The 18953-nt window shown below is 38.4% G+C and overlaps 1 protein-coding gene across 1 annotated transcript; it reads left to right on the top strand.

Moving 5' to 3' along the window:
• Nucleotides 1-17963: 17963 nt before the first annotated feature.
• LOC149173639 (uncharacterized) lies at nt 17964-18533 on the top strand. The gene has a single exon (XM_089426775.1). The coding sequence runs from the start codon at nt 17964-17966 to the stop codon at nt 18531-18533; it is 570 nt and encodes a 189-aa protein (XP_089282901.1).
• The last annotated feature ends 420 nt before the right edge of the window (nt 18534-18953 follow it).

Below are 18953 nucleotides of genomic sequence, written 5' to 3' on the forward strand. Positions count from 1 at the left end.
ATACATAAAAAAAACCTAAAATATCTAAACTTGTAAACCAACTATGCCCAAAAATAAATTCAATAATAACTTGATTTATTCAATGAGTTGCAAGATGTCTTTTCATGGACTTACTATGACTTGAAAGAATATGATATGTCCATTTTCTAGCATATGATAACACTCAAAGAAGGTGGGAAACCTTTCAGGAAGAAGACTAGATCCATAGATCCAAATTTGAAGCCACTAGTCAAAATCAAAGTGGAGAAGATGAAAAAGGCATGTATTATATTTCCAACAAATATTTTAAGTTGATTTCCAATGCTATAGTAGTAAAAAAGAAGAATGGTGTATTTAGACTTGTGTTTAGTTTTTAGATCTTAGTAAAGCATATTTGAAATATAATTATCCACTACTAAATACATAAATTCTCCTCAAACAAGTTGTTGGTTTTGCTTTAATTTCAATACTTAATGGGTCTGCGAGATAGAATCAGGTGTTAGTTGTTGAATATGATCAATACAAGAGTAATTTTGTAACACCACGAGGGACATTTTCATATGCTAGGACTCCATTTGGATTAAAAAATGTTAGAGCTACATTAGAAGGACATATGGGTTATGCATTTAAATAGATGATCATCAAGTTCATTGAAGATTACCATGATGATCTTACTATCCATTCAAAATACAGGGAACGACATATCATGCATTTGAGACAAGTTTTCCAACACTGTAGATTGTCACTTCTCCAACATTCCATGTCATCACCTCGGTCTATTTGGCGGCACCTATATGTACTTTAATAACCACATTATCATGCCATGTCATCAAAACTTTATAGAGAGGAAAGACTGGGTCTCAGTTCTTTTCTTATGTTTCCTTTAAAACAAACCTTCGGAGATGAATTCCCATCATACTTTGGAACTTCACCAACACATGAACTCTGACCATGAGTTTTGGTTTACGACTCTTCTGCACCTGCATCCTTGAACAACTTACCTCGTCATAACATAAAAATGACTCTGAACTATTCAGAGTTCGACACTTTATTTGTGGACAAAGCACATGAAATTTGAAAATGAGTTTGAGTTTGGGAATATTTTTAACCTACATCCTTGAACAACTTACCTGGCCCGAACATCCATATCGGTCCAAATTGTTTGAATTTGGACACTTTAGCCATAGAAAACCTATTTTTTCATAAGGGGCCCAAACCTCTGAACTTCAACATTAAATCTAACCACCTAACTTCAAAACACACTATATCTACAACTCTTAGGATCTTTCTTAAGTGTAATATACCATTGGAAATGTCCCTTTGAGGATTATCCATCCATGCACTTTGTGGGGGCACCTAACTTGGGTTTCCACGCGCAAAATTTTCTTTAACAAAGTGACCTCTACAACATACCTTCACCAACCATAGGCATAAGTTTTAGGAATTCTTCACTTTATCCTATTACTGTGATGGTTCTCAACTAAATACCTTAACTACCATCCAACTCTCGCTGACATAAATGAATTCATACTTGTCAATAGTGAGATAGTTGACATCAATGAGAACATTATGTCCATCAATCTTTCCAACAATCTCTAAGGACAACATTTTGTCAAAGATTCTCCAAGGCCTACATTTTTTCCAACAATCTCCCCCTTTGGCATTGATGGAAATTGTGCCAAACATTGCTAAGGCATTCGATGGCTACTAACTTGAAGAAATCCCCTTGACACTAATCGAGTTCATTCTTCTCCCCCAACAAGATTACACATATTTTCCCTAAGTGTGATACTAGCCAAGCCTAATTACACATTGTACCTCTTCATGTTGTTCTATCTATACCACATGTTGATACATCTTCTTCCTTTGACTCATGCATGTTATCATACTTTTTTTTTGCGTGTCAGGAACATCTATATTCATACCACCCAAATTCTCCAGGATGAAGCCACACATTTGTCTATGTGGGCCACTGAATTTTTCCACTGTGTGGAGGAGGTGGCCACCTCGATTATTTCTAGATTTTCCATGGCCACCTCTGCTGAAAATAATCATGTTGTATATATTGTAGCGCACAAAAATTTGTATACAAATGATGCTCTTCTATCATTAGTATACCTATCAATAAATCATAACAAGCCTTAACATCTTGAATTATGTAAATGTTTGGTGCAAAATAAAACGTTCACAGGGGAGTGTACTAAACAGGGGAAAGGGACTAGCTCTTATATGATTTTTTTTAAGAAAAAAGGAAAGGTTTTTCATGAACACATAATATAACGATACAGGAAAATTACATAAGAAATAATAATCACTAATTTTAAGTATTAGTTGTATACTTAAAATCATGAAACCACATTTGAAGCCCATTTTGTCTTTTTACATAGGCCAAGATATACCTTTATCACCACATGCATTAGTTTTACGTAAGTGAAGCTCAACATGGGAGCCACAATGAAGGGTTTATGTAAGGGTTAAATAATAGAAAATAAGAGAAAAAATACATGTCAGTGATAGAGACTAAAATGAATGTGTGCCTTTTCTGAGGCACAAAATTGACTTTGAGAAATAACTATAGCTTGATTTTAGTTCTCAAACTTCGTATTGTTCTCAAGATGGATAACGCTCAAACTTGGGTTCTATAACTAGACACTGGGTGATATATGACGTAGAGTTTATCATTTATTTTATTTATATTTTCAATCTTTGAAAATGATGTCACCTTTGTCCTTTTACAAAGAAAAGAGAAAGCCAATAACATTGATCTATGTGGCTACATTGTCAAAATGAGAATATATATATATATCTATATATATATATATATATATATATATATATGGAAAATGACCGAGCTTAGTGCATAGTCCAAGGGGTATACACTATTGGGAACTACTTTTACATTTTTTGAAATCAATTCTAAGCCTAATAGTATCAAACCCATTGGGATGTGTATATACTTCAACGAGAGAACTTTTTCAAGCCTAGTAAGAATGTCCTCAAATGATGGTGAATCAATGGTTTTATGATTGGGAAGTGGCCTCTCCCCTTTTCTCAGTTATAAGAAATATCTATACAAGTCTGAGACAGATGGATATACAAAAATTTATCAGAGATAAATTTTAGTTATATAGAGAGACAATGTGGTTCTTGTGATACTAGTGGTACCCAATAATATTCACTTTACTATATAAATATGATCAAAGAAAGACTGAAATTTCCCTTGAAACATTCATATGATGTATACTTTTGGAATGAACTGAAAGAATAAAATTTATTTATTGTATGCAGCGAGGAAATTCGACCATGGAAAGGAAGGTAGTGACTGGCAACGTAAAATGGGAAACAAATATGTAAGCTAGAAATGAATTTGATTATATATATTAAAAGGAAAGACAACTTGAAAACATGCTACTATTTAAGAGAATATAGATCCTTGATTTAAAAAATAATGGGAGCAAGGACAATCATGGGGAAGTTCAACCCTTACACATATATGCAAACAAATCTAATATTGATCCTACTTTCCATACACAATAGTTAAAAATGGACCATACTTAAATTTGGTGTGATGAAATATTGGTTGAAGTGCAATTTTTGGTAGTTTTTCGAGTTGAACGACCTTTTTTTTGAATTCCAACAAGAATTTTCCAACATTTGGAGCTCTGTCACATGGCTTTTTACCAATGTAATACAAAACTACCAATGAATCATTCTTAGGTAATGGTCTGGTATGAAGGCATGGCTTAGTTCTTAGAACCAATCTCCTCACATTAACACTGCAAGTTGCCCATTCATCCAAACACCTAACCCTAGGAGATGAAGCACCAAAGCTTTGTTGGCCTCACTAGCATTAGTTGGAATACCAACTTCTCGAGGTCGTACTTTTGGCATGTTATCTCCATTTCCCGTGCACAATACCTCTTTAGACAGATATATCTAAGGATTGTTTTTTATTATCGAGAAGGCCATGCCCTACAAATCTTGGCACATTTTTCAAAAAAATGTCGTTTAGGGCCTCAAAATGGCTCCGGAAGTTCAAGACCTAAAAAACTTCCAAAAATAGAAATTTTTGCTAGAATTATGGAATTTGAAAAGAAGCAGTGTTGGGGTTCCAAGTGGAATAGGTAGGTGGCCACCAATATCTACCTAGATCATTCCTCCCCACTTAGGAAGCAATGGTCCCCATTGCGTTGAGCTCCTCCATGACATGGGAAAACTTCCATTGAACTTGGTCCCTAGTGTGCCACTTGCCTTGGTGCAGGAGCTGGCTAGATTTGACAACTCGATACAATTGGATCCTCTATTAGCAAGTGTTATTGATCTATATGTCCATGATCTGATCAGTTGTGACCTATTCAATGTAGTTTTGGTTGAGCTCTATTGGTATCAGCTACTCAACAATGTGTGATGTGTCCAAAAATTGTGGAAAGTATGGCTAAAGGCGGTCCACATTTAATACAGGGCCCTGGCATATCGACAATTGCACATCGGAGCTTGGAGCATATTTGTGCATCAAAATATTGCAACATAAAAAGATCAACAATCGAGAATCATGACTTTTGTAGGTGACAACCTTTTAAACATTGTGACAGGGGTAATGTGCCAATAGTGTAAAATCATCGGAGGACTCAGATATAGACTAACAAAGGATTCCATCACAAAACCAAAGGTGGATGGGCCCTTTTATCTCTCCTCTAGTGGGACACGTGGTAACATATGTTTGGTTCTGATAAGCCACATGTGGCGTAATATGATTAGCTTCGATAAAGACACATGGAAGCATATGATTGGTTCTGATAAAGTTATAATGACATTTGAAGTTACCATGACGTGGCAGTACAGTAGCCCATGCGGCAGATAGTAATGGGTGACATGTGTCACCACTCAGGAAGTGCCTAGTGGAGTGATGATGCGACATCAGAGGTTTCATATTGGAGAATTAAATTGTCACAACTCCAAATTTATTTCCCCGATTGGAAACTACCGATGAGAGGGGCTCCAATATTAGGGCTAGCGCATGGTCTAGAATAACTTAAAGGACCAGGGACGCGAAGCACTTTACAAAGGAAAAATGGCCCCTGACGGGAACAAAATCCACTAGCGCCTTAAGGCTAAGCACCAGGTCACAGCGCTCGGCCCTATGATGAAGAAATGTAGAAAGGGGCCTAAAAAAAGGGGCCAAAGGATATTAGAACTCACTATTTTGTAATGTATTTAAGAGTAAAAGTCCCAATGAGGAAAAAATATGATATAACATTATGGCTATATTACAAGGCATATAGAAATCTAATAGTGAAATAGAGGGAGTTATGTGATGGATGAGTCAGAAGAAATGATTCAATGACACCACCAAGGCCACCACAATTGATCGCTCTCGGCTCTAGAAAGTGGTAAGTTCAAGCAATTAATGCGGAAAACGACAAGTGAACCAACTGAATCGTTGTGGCATAGATGTGGTCTAATCAGAGGCCATCATAGGAACGACAGGGAGATATTTTCTTCAACCATCATTCAGTTTTCCTTTTGTAATTTCTTGCATTTTAAAGAAGGAATCAAATCCTTTGTAATCATTTAGACAACAGAGCCTTCAGATGCCAAGACAGCTAGTCAATTAGACAACTGGAGCTCAAGCTGAGATATTATGTAACTATTTTATAAGTTCTCCCTCTCCTTATAAGAAAAAGGGAAGAAAGGCTTAACACAGGTTCCAGAATTCTGGACCGAAGAAACCAGAATTTGGTGGTTCCAATTTGGTTCAATTTTCTTATTTATGAGGGACTTGAGCTATACAATTGCTAAATGTAATGGACTGGTGTTTGGGACTCCCTCTTGAAGGTTAATGCAATTTTTTTGTTGATTCCTATCAGAGGAATGTGCAGTATGTTTTATCCTCTGCATATCACTTCACGTATGTTTTTCTTCCTCTGAAATAGTGTAACGAATCTGTTGGTTTCACTCTCATTCATGGTTGTATATTTTCTGCTAAGTAGTAATAGTACCTGTGTTAACTACATATTTACTTGTGTTATGTAATAGCCTACAGTACCTGTAATGTGCATACATTTACTTAATGTTATTTGGTGAAAAATGTATTCATTAGGCATAGAGTTTGAGGCCTTAATTCACGCTCCACTGTTTCTGATTTTCATCTCCTCACTCTTCCATATTTTTTTTGGATATTGTTACTTAGGATTTTGTGTTATGTCCAACCCTTTGCATCAATTCCCCTCCTTTCCTTCCTCTTGTTCACCTATACTACAACAACAATTTTAAGCTGCCTATTATTGTGTGTCGGTCACCAGAACCAAGATAATCCTCTTTGAGATTAGCTATATTTACCCCATGAGTGCTTAGATATATGTGTTTTCTTGAGTTTACCTTAATGAAGGATTATTGAACCAAGCCCCTTATTTATTTATTTTCAAACTAAGTGACATATGGGTTGAAACAGAAATCCCTCTGATAATATTCAAAAGCACTCCTCTCTCATGCCCTAGTCATTGGTCTCATATCAACCCAGAGGCTCTCTCTAGGAGGCTTTTATATCTTTTGAGGCAATTATGTGATAGATGATAGAAAAAGCTACAATAGAAACTATGAAAGTGAATATTTTATATCATGTGCACTAATAGATGGAATCAAATATTCAGATTGAGAAGCACATTGGTTTGTATTTATCAAGAATGAAGATGACAAAGAAAAAGAAGGAATATTGAAGATAGTGAATATGACAGTGAATCAAATGAATTTTATCTTATGGGTAAAAGTGAAAGTAATCTAATGGCCCTAGAAGTAGAGGTTAAAAGGCTCAGAGATAGAATCAGAGATCAACAAACTCCATTTGATAAAAGGGATTGTACATACAAAGAAGAGATTACCAGGCTAAAGACTCAGTTGCAAGATGGAAACAAAATAAGGAAGACGTACAAGGAAAAGGAAGATCAATGTCAAAGGTTTCAGGATGAAGTAACATCATTAAGAAACGAAGTGAATGAAAAATATACAACATCCAAGGAACTTAAAGAAAGAAGTAAAGGACTTCAAGAAAAAATGATTTCTCTAAAATATGATCTTGAAAATTCAAACAAACGATATGAGGAAACTCTTCCAGTATTCAAAGAAGAAGGAAACGAGTTTAAAAAAGAAAGATTTAATTAATATGAGTGTGGTCTTGCATTTCCGAGAATGTTTTTTCATTAATTTTATGCCAGGGCTGCCTTTCTTACTTCAAAAAGGTCCTCTTTTTGAATTCTTTTGGCAATTATCGAACAAACCTGAAGATATCGAAAAGATTTGATTCTTTTGGCAATTATGCTGCTATATAGCTACACTACCAAACTCCATTTTCATTCCAGAAATGCAGATTTATTACGTTCCTTCTCTTTTCTCAGAATGTGTATTATCAGAATGCTTCTCCTCGCCACCCTTTCTTTCATTCTCTTTCTCAATCCTCCTTTTTTGTTTTCCACACCCATCGCCCATTTCCCTCATCTCACCAAGGCTTCTGATCAACACGCTCTGCTTGCTTTCAAGTCTGCCATCACATATGATCCCTACCAATCATTAGCTGCCACCTGGAAACCAAATGTTTCATTCTGCGAGTGGAAGGGTATCATATGCAGCAGGCACAGGCAAAGAGTCGTTTCCCTCAATGTTTCAAGCATGGGATTACAAGGTACAATCTCTCCCCTTCTCGCCAATCTCTCTTTTCTTACCGTACTCAGCCTAATGAATAATAGTTTCCATAGTCAAATTCCCCTCTCTAAGAATCAACTCCAAGGTTCCATTCCACCCACTTTGAGTAAGTGTCGCAGTTTGCGGAACTTGATTTTGTCCTGTAACAAGCTCACAGGGATCATTCCCCCACAACTATGTGTTCTCCCCAAGCTACTGACCATGGCCTTGGGACACAACAATTTGGTGGGAACAATCCCGGACTGCTTGGGAAACATATCCTCTTTGCAAAACATATATTTTTCTGACAACAACCTTCACGACAGTGTTCCTTCCGAATTGGGTATGCTAAGCCAGCTCAAAGAACTTAATGTGGGACTTAATCATCTAACGGGACACATTCCGTTGGAGTTGGGTATGCTAAGCCAGCTCAGCCTTCTCTCTCTGGGTCTTAATCAGCTGAGCAGCAGCATTCCTTCTTCCCTTTTCAATTGTACAAAGTTTCTATTGATTGACTTATCAAGAAACCAACTCAGCGGAATAGTGCCCATGGAGTTGGGTAAATTGACACATCTGCGGAATCTTTACTTAGACAAAAATCACCTGATTAGTGGCAGCACCATGAGATGCCCCATTCTTGATCCTCTTAGTAACTGTTCCAATCTACTATTTGTAGACTTATCCGTGAATAATCTCACAGGGAAATTGTCGTTTACTATAGGCCACCTCTCTACAAAACTCTACTACTTAGACTTGAGTTTCAATGAATTAGCAGGAGGAATACCTCCACAAATCGGAAACTTAACTAGTTTAACGTTCCTTGGTTTAAGAACTAATCTTTTTACAGGATCAATCCCTTCTTCAGTTAATATGCTTCAGAATTTGGAGAGGTTATATAGGGTTTGCAATAATTTACAAGGAAACATCCCTATGGAAATTGGGCAGCTAAAAACCTTAGGGCTCTTAGATCTCTCAAAGAATAATCTCTCTGGAAGAATCCATGATTTTGTGGCCAACCTCTGGCAGCTAAGATATTTATATCTTAACCATAACCAGTTATCAGGAAATATACCTGCAAATTTAGGGAAATGTGTGAACTTACTCTTGCTAGATCTATCATACAACAAACTTACTGGGCACATACCTCCACAAGTTGCAGGCCTTGCAAATTTAGCCTTCTACTTCAACTTGTCAAACAATTTATTACATGGCCATGTACCTTTAGCACTAGGAAAGTTCAATAAGCTTCAAGCTATAGATATTTCTGCAAATCAATTAACTGGTTACATTCCAAGTGCACTTGGAAGTTGCCAAGAAATAGAATATCTTAATCTTCCTTGCAACACACTTGAAGGTCCAATTCCACTATCGCTCAGTGAACTTGGGTAACACACCTCTAAGAACCCTCTCAACTTGTTGTCCAGACATGGAGCGGTAATCCCATCAAGCCCAGCTTGTGGGTATGATGCCAACTGGGTTATACTCTCCATAGACCAATATAGAGGAGCAACATATCTGACCCTATCGGTAACAGATAGGGGTGATTACTTATTTTCCATAGATCCCTCGACTCCAAGAGCCCTCCATCTCAATTCCTTACCCTAGGAGCTCAAACAGGAGGGAAGATTTGGCCCAATATGCTCGATCAGTCCTGATTTCTGTAGATCAGAAAATTATCATTGCGCTCATATCTAGTATCGACTTAAAAAACTCACTAAAGAGTTCAAGTATAATGTCTCAATAGAAATAGTCTCTCGTTCATGCAGGACATCAAATCAAATATTATATTAGAACATATATATACATTAGAAAAGGATACCTTATTCATCCTCCCTCTCACAGAGGCAAAAACTACAAGCCTAAGCTTGTCTCATACCATAACATTATCTCAATATATGAATATATCTCAGTCCCAAATATATATGGGATTATCTACGAATTGGATCCCACTCTTTATCATCTAAATGTATCACTGTCACATCCATAACTTGTTCAAAATAGCTCTCGAAAGAGTTTCTTCAACCTACCTCATAGCTAGCCATGCTAGCAACATTGAACTCAACCTTGGTTGTGCTTGAATGTTAGGGTCCAAACCTAACCCCTTTATTTATTTAATAAGCCCAAGGGGCCTGGTCAGAGTCATAGTTAGTTAGTTGAATCAATAAATCTCATAAGAGGTTATCGCATTAACAATAATTGTAAGTGTTTGACTTGCATTATAGAAAAGGGACAAGAATTAGTTATAAACAAGCCATAGTTAATAAATAAAGTGGTTAAAATGTATTATGCAAGAGACCACTAGTCGTTAGAGTTTTGGATGTCATAAATCTATAAATAGTCTTTGTAACCCCCTCCTCCCGCATCTACCCAAGCAACTGGCCAACTAGGGTAAACATGTGATGAGAGGCCACTATGATATAATTCGACCTCCTAAGTCACATTAAGGAAGTGGAACCAATGGAAACATACCATAGAGACATTCAACATTAGAATTAGGACCCTCAGGAACCAATCCAATGTTTCTTCCAAACAACCCTGGATCCCACTAAGCTTTTGGAACACTTGATCACTAGACGTTCTCATGCTATGGGCATGCCAATGTTCAGGTGCCCCTGGACACTCTCATCATACTTGTTTTTGCACTAAAATCCTTTTTTATTCCTCTTCTGGCAAACCTAGACGCTTTGAAGGCTTATTGACACTTATTGATATCACAACTTTATGCAGTTCACTCACTTGAAGAAGTTAGGATACTCCAAACTGCGGGGTTCCATTCCCCCCCAACCTTTGATTACCGATATCACCAATTATGTCGATACATAGAAATCCCAATCTCTGATTGCTGATACCCTGATGTGCCTATCTCTGATATCCCGACTTTCTTAGGACTTCAAGTCCCTGAACTTCAACAAGCCATAAATTCTAATCCAAGAGTCCATTTTTGGACTTCCGCATATCGTTGGAAATCTTGTTCAAATCACTTTCCAATGTAGAGAGTTGATATAGGCTTTGAGTCCTTTTTCTAATTGGAAGGTAACTGAAAACGTCTCTGTCCATTGACTCTTTATCTAGTTGAACACCAGCTACCACGAAGATCATTTTATGGATTCTTCAGTAAGCCTGCTACTATGATGATTTTGTACAAGAAGCTTGCAACTACCATGGAGTTCCATCTAGCTCATCACTGTAATCATCATTTTATGGCTTCTTCAGTAAGCCTGCTACTGTGATGATTTTCTACAAAGCACCTCAAAACCCATGGGATTCCTTCCAAACACCCAATCATCATGCTGACCCTTGTCTGACATCAATTCCAACACTTACACAACCACCTATACACCATCAAATTTACAACACACATTGTATCCTTCTCCTTCACAAATTCCTTTCCAAAGTTTAATAAAAATGAGGGTGTGTTTTATTTTCCTAGACCAAGGTATTCAACCAAAGATTAACTCAAAAATCCATGTAGTCATCACAAAGATAATTCAACAATGCATTGAATGCAGAGAATGGTATGTCCAAATGGAGAGATTTGATAGAGAACAGAGGGTAGGAAACTAAATAGAGTTACAGTGCAAAAAATAATTTTGGGGGCTAGCTCTGATACCATGTCAGGCTAGGAGTAACTCCACGAATAACTTGTTTCATTTTCATTAAGAGAGAATATGACTATATACAAGGAGAGAGAGACTATTGGGTTTCATCTCCCAATATCTATTCCTCTTCCAACTATTCTTAATGAACCCCTTCCTTCTGTGAAAAACCTTTTTCCACAAGTGGGTGCTTGTGCTTGTCAAGCCAACCATTTACTTTATACTTGTTTTTGAAGGCCCAATTGCAGTCGATTGGTTTGGTTCCCAACAGACGATCAAGCCAATTGGTTTGGTTCCCAATGGATGATCAACCAACTTCTAGGTGTCATTCTTTATCAAAGCATCATATTCGTTCTGCATCAATTCTTTCCAATCATCATGAGAAATGGCTTCTTTGATGGAAGTTGGTTGGAAATTTTTCGTTTAATTCAATTAAAAATGATAAGAAAAATCCATATCAACAGGTGAATCTGAATCATATACATCACCTCCGTTCTATCTGGTTGAGCTTCTTGTTCATCTCTTTCCAACCTCATTAGGACAAACACATTTAAGTGTCTTTGTCAGCCATTTTCAAGGAACTTTTTGAGATGGCCCAAGATGCTCAGTTGAATAAGATGTGGCTAAATCAAGATTTAGTATCCCAACTCTGACAATCACATCACTCAAAGTGTCATCAGTGGCTGGAGATTCATGCGGGGGAGAGAGTGCTTCAAAAGAAGATTCCACAGATTTATCCAGTATAGGAATCCCCCCTGAAGATGTGGAATCTCATTATAAAACCCTTGAAAAGACTTTGCATGACCAAATCTATCCAAATGATCAAGTTTTCGCTCAACAAAATTTTTCAGTCTTGGAATATTCAAGAAAGATCACATCTCTAGATATTATAAACTTCTTATTCACTTCATCATAGAAGCAATGTTCTTTGGAGGTATTTGAGTACCCCAAGAAGATACATTTGTGACTCCTTGCACCAATTTTGTTTCTTTGTTCCTTCGGTATCAAGGCATAACAGGTCGAACCAAAAACTGTGAGATGCTTCACCGAAGGAATGTGGCCATACCACATTTCATAGGGAGTCTTGTTTTTTATAGCATTAAATGGACAACAATTCTTTATATACACAACACATAGAACTGCATCAACCCAAAACGTTAGTTTAGCATTCTTGAAAAACAGCATGGAACGTACCTTTTCTATGCCTTTGTTAATCAAAAGACAAATTATAAATTCCTACTAGATCTTTCTAGCAATATTACAAATTCTTGTTAAATTCTGCAAACAATAGAAATATTATTCGTGTATAAATATAGTTGGAGATTTGATAGAAAATTATATTCTACTACTACCATATTATGTTGCCCCTCTTGGTTAATGATATGTGAAAATTAAAGAATTTATAAAATGTGAAAAGAAATATGAATATTAATTTTACTACTTTCTAATATGATTGTTTTTTAAAATTTTACTATTATTCTTAAATATTGGATTTTTATTTAATTTATTATTTTTTTCAAGACAAAAAATAAAATTCAACATGTTTCTATTAATAAGATAGCTATGTTTACATTATGACTTCGAATTCGTTTTTTTTTTTTTGGTTTGGGCGTGGACAGAGGAGAGTGGAACCTGAACGAGGATTGAAGTTGACGCTAGGGTTTTGCATTAGGGTTCCATGGCGAGACACGCAGGGGGGAGCGCCACTCCCTCCTACAGTCAGGTAGTCACAGAAGGAGGCAAGGAAGTAGGAGGGAAGCATTTCAAAAAACCGTTGGAAAAGATTTCAGAAGCAAAAGGCAAGGAGACAATTGGAAGAAATGAACCCTAGGGTCAAGAAGGGAATCAACAGGAAACAAGTAAAGAAATGAAGAAGGGAGCTGGCAGTGGAAAAACGACTTCCACAGGAACCAAGGGAGTTTGCAAACCCAAATCGAGCATCACTCCCCGGGTCATATTGAGTGATCTAGCGCTTCAAACACACAGGGACCATATGAAAGAACATGCGATTATCTGCAAGTTCATGGGGTTATGGCCAATGGAAAGGACATTACACATCTGGATTAGAAGCCATTGGAAGCCAAAGGGAGAAATACATTTACATCTGGGTTCTAAAGGCTTCTTCACGGTGGTGTTCGCGAACCTAGAGGACAAAGGCAGAGTGTTTGAAGGGGGGACGTATTTCTATGTTGCAGCAGGACTCTACATGAGACCATGGATGATGAACTTTGTTTTGGAATGTGAAACATTTACAACTGTACTAGTTTGGATCAACTATACTCACTACCTCTAGATTATTGGCTACCAGAATCTTTGAAAACCATAGGCAACAAGTTGGGGAATTTTCTGAAGATATCAGAGGCAACTCTTAAAGGTAAATATACCTCCTTTGCTCGAATATGTGCATAAATGGATCTATCTAGAGCCCTTCTGGAAGCAATAATTTTAGAGGTATATGATGAAGATTGGGTGCAAACGGTGGACTATGAGCACATGCTTTTTAGGTGCCACAAATTTCATGAACATGGCCATCTATTTAGAGACTGCCCAACAAATAGTATGCAAGGCAATGGGAAAACCTCTTTGGATAGAGATCACGAGGTTTTTACCAAGGTTGAGGACAAAGGGAAAGGGGGTAAATGGCCACACAAGAAAAGCAATGAAGACAGAAATATAAGACACAATAGTTTCAAAATCCTAGAGGAAGTAGAGGAGAATGTGGAGATAATCCAGGACAGGGAGAACGCATCTAAGGAGTAGGAAACAGAAGCTGAAATGGAGGATATCACAATAAACAACCAGCATAACGAGGATCTACCAAGTGGCATGGAGATCAGTAAAGACTATGAGATGACTCCAAGTGAGGTAGGAACAGAGGACCATGAACTACAAGAGATTCTAGACAGTGAAAATCTTGATCTAGAACTATTTTTGGAATAAGGCAGGAACAAAGGAGTGGACTCCTTGCCAAAAGAAGACTATGATCGAGTTCAACAGCTCTTTCTATGGAGGGCACAATCGAAGGGAACTGGTGTCAAGAGAAACCATGAAAGCCAGGAGAAGAGTGGGGTCAAAATGATGGAGAACTTACAGGCACAATCTCCAAAGAACTCAAGAAGGAAAAGAGGAAGGAAAAGACAGAATGAACTGCTAAACGAATGTGGAAAACTACTGATTAACTTAGGTAAGATGAAATATCTTACCAGCTACTCCTTTACCAACCTTTCTTAATGAAGCTCACAACTTGGAACATTAGAGGCTTAGGTAGTAGAAGGAAACAAAGGAATCTGAGTAACAGAATAAAAGAAGAAAAACCAGATATGGTCTTTATTCAGGAGACCAAATGTTCAATGGAGAAAATAAGAGAAATTCATAGTAAATGGTTAATCAAGTATGAGTATTTAGAGGTTAAGGCAAATAACTCGACAGATGGGATACTTAAGATGTGGGATCCATAAAAAATTGGAATCCTGGATGCTCTATCTTTGGTGTGCAGTCCTGTAGGTGATAAAGAGATATACATGATAACATATGTTTATGGACCTCAGAAGCAAGCAAATAAACTCAAGCTTCTTACCTCCCTAGAAGATCTAAGAGCACGATATCCCAATGTGCCTTGGATAGTTGTAGGTGATTTCAATATGATAAGATCTCTTTTGGACAAAAAGGAGGCATAAGACAGCTAGGAAGAGACTCTGAAGCCTTCCAATATTTCATCATGAACATGGGACTAGTGGACGCCGAGACAATAAATGGAACCTTCACGTGGAATAACAAAAGGGGAGGGGCTTCTCAAGTGGCTTCAAAACTTGATATATTTATCATTTCTGAGGATCTCCTCCTCACAGGACCAGCCATCACAGTGTCCATTTTGCCCTTTGGGGGTTCAGATCATTGGCCAGTTCAGCTAGAAGCTACCTTTATGGGCACTCTGAGGAACAGTCCCTTCAGATTCGAGAATGCCTGGCTCTCACACCCCAAATTCACCAGTAACATTGAAAAATGGTGGAAAGAGGATCTAAATATTCAGGGTACTAAAATGTACATGCTCCAGCAGAGACTAAAATATATTAAATCCAAACTTAAAGCTTGGAACAAAAAGGAATTTGGTGATATCCTCAAGGCTAGAATTGAGACTGAACAGAAACTCCAGGATATCAATCATATTAGTATCACAGAGGGCTTCAATAAAGAGAGGCAAAATCTAACCAACTCTTTGTAGGAAGAATGGGAGGATCGATGCTTACAAGAGGAAACTTTCTGGAGACAGAAATCCAGGATTCAATGGATCAAAGAGGGGGAAAGAAATACTAAGTTCTTCGACAAGTCCACTATGGCCCATAGGGCACATAATAGAATCACAAAGATTAAGGATTCTCAAGGTGTTGAGCTTGTCTCCCACAAGGACATAGAATCAAATCTAGTACAACACTTCTCTAATATTGCAAAGGAGCCAATGGAGGATAGATCTAGGTTCATTGATCAGTTCACCCAATATATTCCCAAGTTGGTCACTAGAGAGGACAACCATAATCTCAATAGGCCAGTATCAGAAGAGGAGGTCAGTGAGGTGATCAAGGAAATGCAAAGTGGAAAAGCACCAGGCCCGATGGATTCAATGTTGATTTCTTCAAAGCCTGCTGGGATACAGTCAAACAGGACATCCTCGAGGTTGTGGAGGACTCAAGAAAATACAAAAAGGTTCTGAAAGCACTATATGCATCCTTCATAGCTTTAATACCAAAAAAGGAAAATGCTATGACTCCAGATGGATTGAGACCCATAGCCTTATGTAATTTGGTGTATAAAATCATCTCCAAAATGATAGCCAATAGACTCAAGCCCCTAGTACCTTCCCTCATCTCGGAAGAGTAAATAGGCTATGTGGAGGGACGAAAAATTCTCAACAACATCATCCAAGCACATGAGGTGGCACACTCTCTCAAAAGCAACAAGCAAGCAAGCATGATTATTCAGTTGGACATTGCGAAAGCCTATGACAAACTCAGCTAGTCTTATATCAGAGCTACTTTGAAAGCATATGGCTTTGACCAGAGTTGGATAAGATGGGTTATGGCACTAGTCACCACAACTAGTTTTTCCATTCTGCTTAATGGAGCTCCTTCAAATACCTTCACACCTTCCAGAGGGCTCAGACAAAGCGATCCACTCTCCCCTTTCCTCTTTTTCCTCATGATGGAAGGGCTAGGCAGGGCAATCAAAATGGAAAATGTTGAAGGTCGAATTCAGGGATTCAAGCTCACCCTGGATGGAGAGGCTAACACTCATCAACAATATGTGGACAATACTATGCTGTAGGGCATACCCACAGTCAGCGAAGCAAGGGAAATTAAAGATTTCTTAAACGAATTTGCTATGGCAGCAGGTACAGAGGTAAGCCTAAACAGGTCCAAAGTTTTTTTCTTTAACACTAATATTGCTATACAAAGAAACATTACCAGGATTCTTGGTTTTCAAAGGGAACAGTTGCCTTCCAAATATCTTGGAATTCCTCTTACTGATAAACCTCTCAGCAAGAAAATATGGGAACCAATTTTAAATAAACTTCAGGACAAAATCAGAAAATGGACATGCAGATCCTTAAACTTAGCGAGGCGACTTGTGCTCACACAGGCGGTCTTGCAAGCCATTCCCATTTTCATGTTTGCAGCTATCCCTGCTCCTCAAGGAATTAAGCAACAGATAAGGAACATTCAAAGGGACTTTCTGTGGGGTAGAGGGGAAGAGGAAAAAAAGTGGGCTTTAGTTGCCTGGGACAAGCTCTGCAAGCCCAAAAGCCATGGTGGCTTAGGGCTGCATGATCCAGAAACTCTCAGTAAAGTTTCGGGAGCTAAGATTTGGTGGCGATGGATCAAGGAGCCGAATGCCCCCTGGGCCAAGCTTTGGAAACAAAAGTACGCCAAGCACTGGTAGGAAAAGGATCTTATTAGAATGACAGGACAAATCAGAGGCTCACACATATGGAACCTTGCTTGGGAGAACAAAAGCATTGTTCAACAGCATTGTTTTTGGGAAATCCGAGCAGGGGACCGAGCTCGATTCTGGGAGGACAGCTGGCAACAGGAACCCATCCTTAACAGGATTGACCTGGCAGCCCTCAAAAGAGACATAGACAGCAAAGGCCTATTATTGGTAAAAGATTTATGGGATCAGGGAAGGAACAATGAAAAATGGAGGAAGTGGAAGGAACTAAGTTACAGTGATGAGAGTCCTTTGAAGGCCATGGAAGAGGCTCTCACCATGAACTTAAAGCACAGAAGGATTCTGGTTTCCTCCTCACACAACCAATTAAGATGGGGGAAGAATAACGAAGGTAAATTTAACCTCAAAGAGGCAAAATAAGCAATCACAGGATTCAACTTTGTAAATGCTGATAAAGTCTAGAAGGAGCTTTGTCAAACTCCTCACTGGATGAAAATAAAGTTATTTATTTGGCTTGTGCACCAAAGAAAGATCCTAACTTGGGAAAACCTCCTCAAGAAAGGCTTCAGTGGCCCTTCCAAATGTCACCTATGCGGCTCACATGAGGAAACGATTGAACACCTGCTCAACCTCTGCTCTTTTTCTGCTAAGGTGTGGGACTGGGTGGCCTCAAGCTTCAGACAAACCGACAGGGACAGTTTTAGCATATCCAACACTCTGGCAATCTGGAGGAAGAACTTCTCAGAGAATGAGATCATCAACAAAGCCTGGATGCTAGTACCAGGCTTTGTCATTTGGAATGTTTGGAAAGAACGCAATAGGCGGATCTTCATAAATAAAGCTAGCGAGCCACAACACATAATCAATAAAATTCTAAAACAGCTTAAAGAAACCGTCAAGAGCCTTTTGAGGTCAATTCCCACGAATCTGCCTCTATCTCACGAGGAGATTGTTATTCTTAATTTGGGTCTTCAATCCATCAATCCTCAAGGAATTAGGAAGGAAGTGAGAACGATTAACACAAGGGCCAGTAGATGGCAGCTCCCTCCTCGGGGCTTCTTCAAAGTAAACATTGATGGAACTTCCAAGGGAAATCCGGGGGAAGCTGGCTTTGGGGGTGCTATAAGAGATCCTCAGGGGCACATAAAATATATCTTCCATGGCCACATGGAAAAGGGTACCAATAACATGGCTGAAGTTCTGGCATTAGATCAATGCTTAGAGATCCTGGTGCAGGCAAATTTACAGAATTTTATCATTGAAGCAAATTCGGATTTGACCATCAGAGTAGACAAGAATATTCATAATGGAAATTCACCAAATAAAGTGTCGAAGCACTAGAAGTTGCTGCAGGTTTTTCACCGTATCCACTCTCACTTGCAGACCCTTAAAACGATTAGATTTGTTCATGTTAGAAGGAAGGAAAATATGCTTGCAAATCGGTTGGCCAACGAAGGTGTGGCAAATAAGGACAAGGATTCTCGGCATGCATGGGAGTAGTTACCTGAAGGGAAACTGTGAGAGGATTGTTTCATCTTGGTAGCTAAAGATTGGGATTTACGGATGAACAACGCTGATCGAAGGGATTCGGGAGACAAGAGTGAGGAGGATATCACCTAATCTGTCCACGAATTTGGGATATGGTTGCTTTCCACAGATTTTATCACTTTCGAATGAATGACGAAGGTTTCAAGTCGGCCAATGACACAAAACAGACTGTCGGGGTGTATTTGGCTCAGCGGGTTTCTGTTGGCCACTCCA

Source organism: Pinus tabuliformis, chromosome 4_2 (assembly GCF_031772625.1).
Source record: "Pinus tabuliformis cultivar Carrire ecotype Pingquan chromosome 4_2, CPIR1, whole genome shotgun sequence".
NCBI lineage: Eukaryota > Viridiplantae > Streptophyta > Pinopsida > Pinales > Pinaceae > Pinus > Pinus tabuliformis.

Coding starts and splice junctions, on each gene's coding strand:
- LOC149173639 (XM_089426775.1), top strand. CDS start 17,964: ATGCTAGTACCAGGCTTTGTCATTTGGAATGTTTGGAAAGAACGCAAT.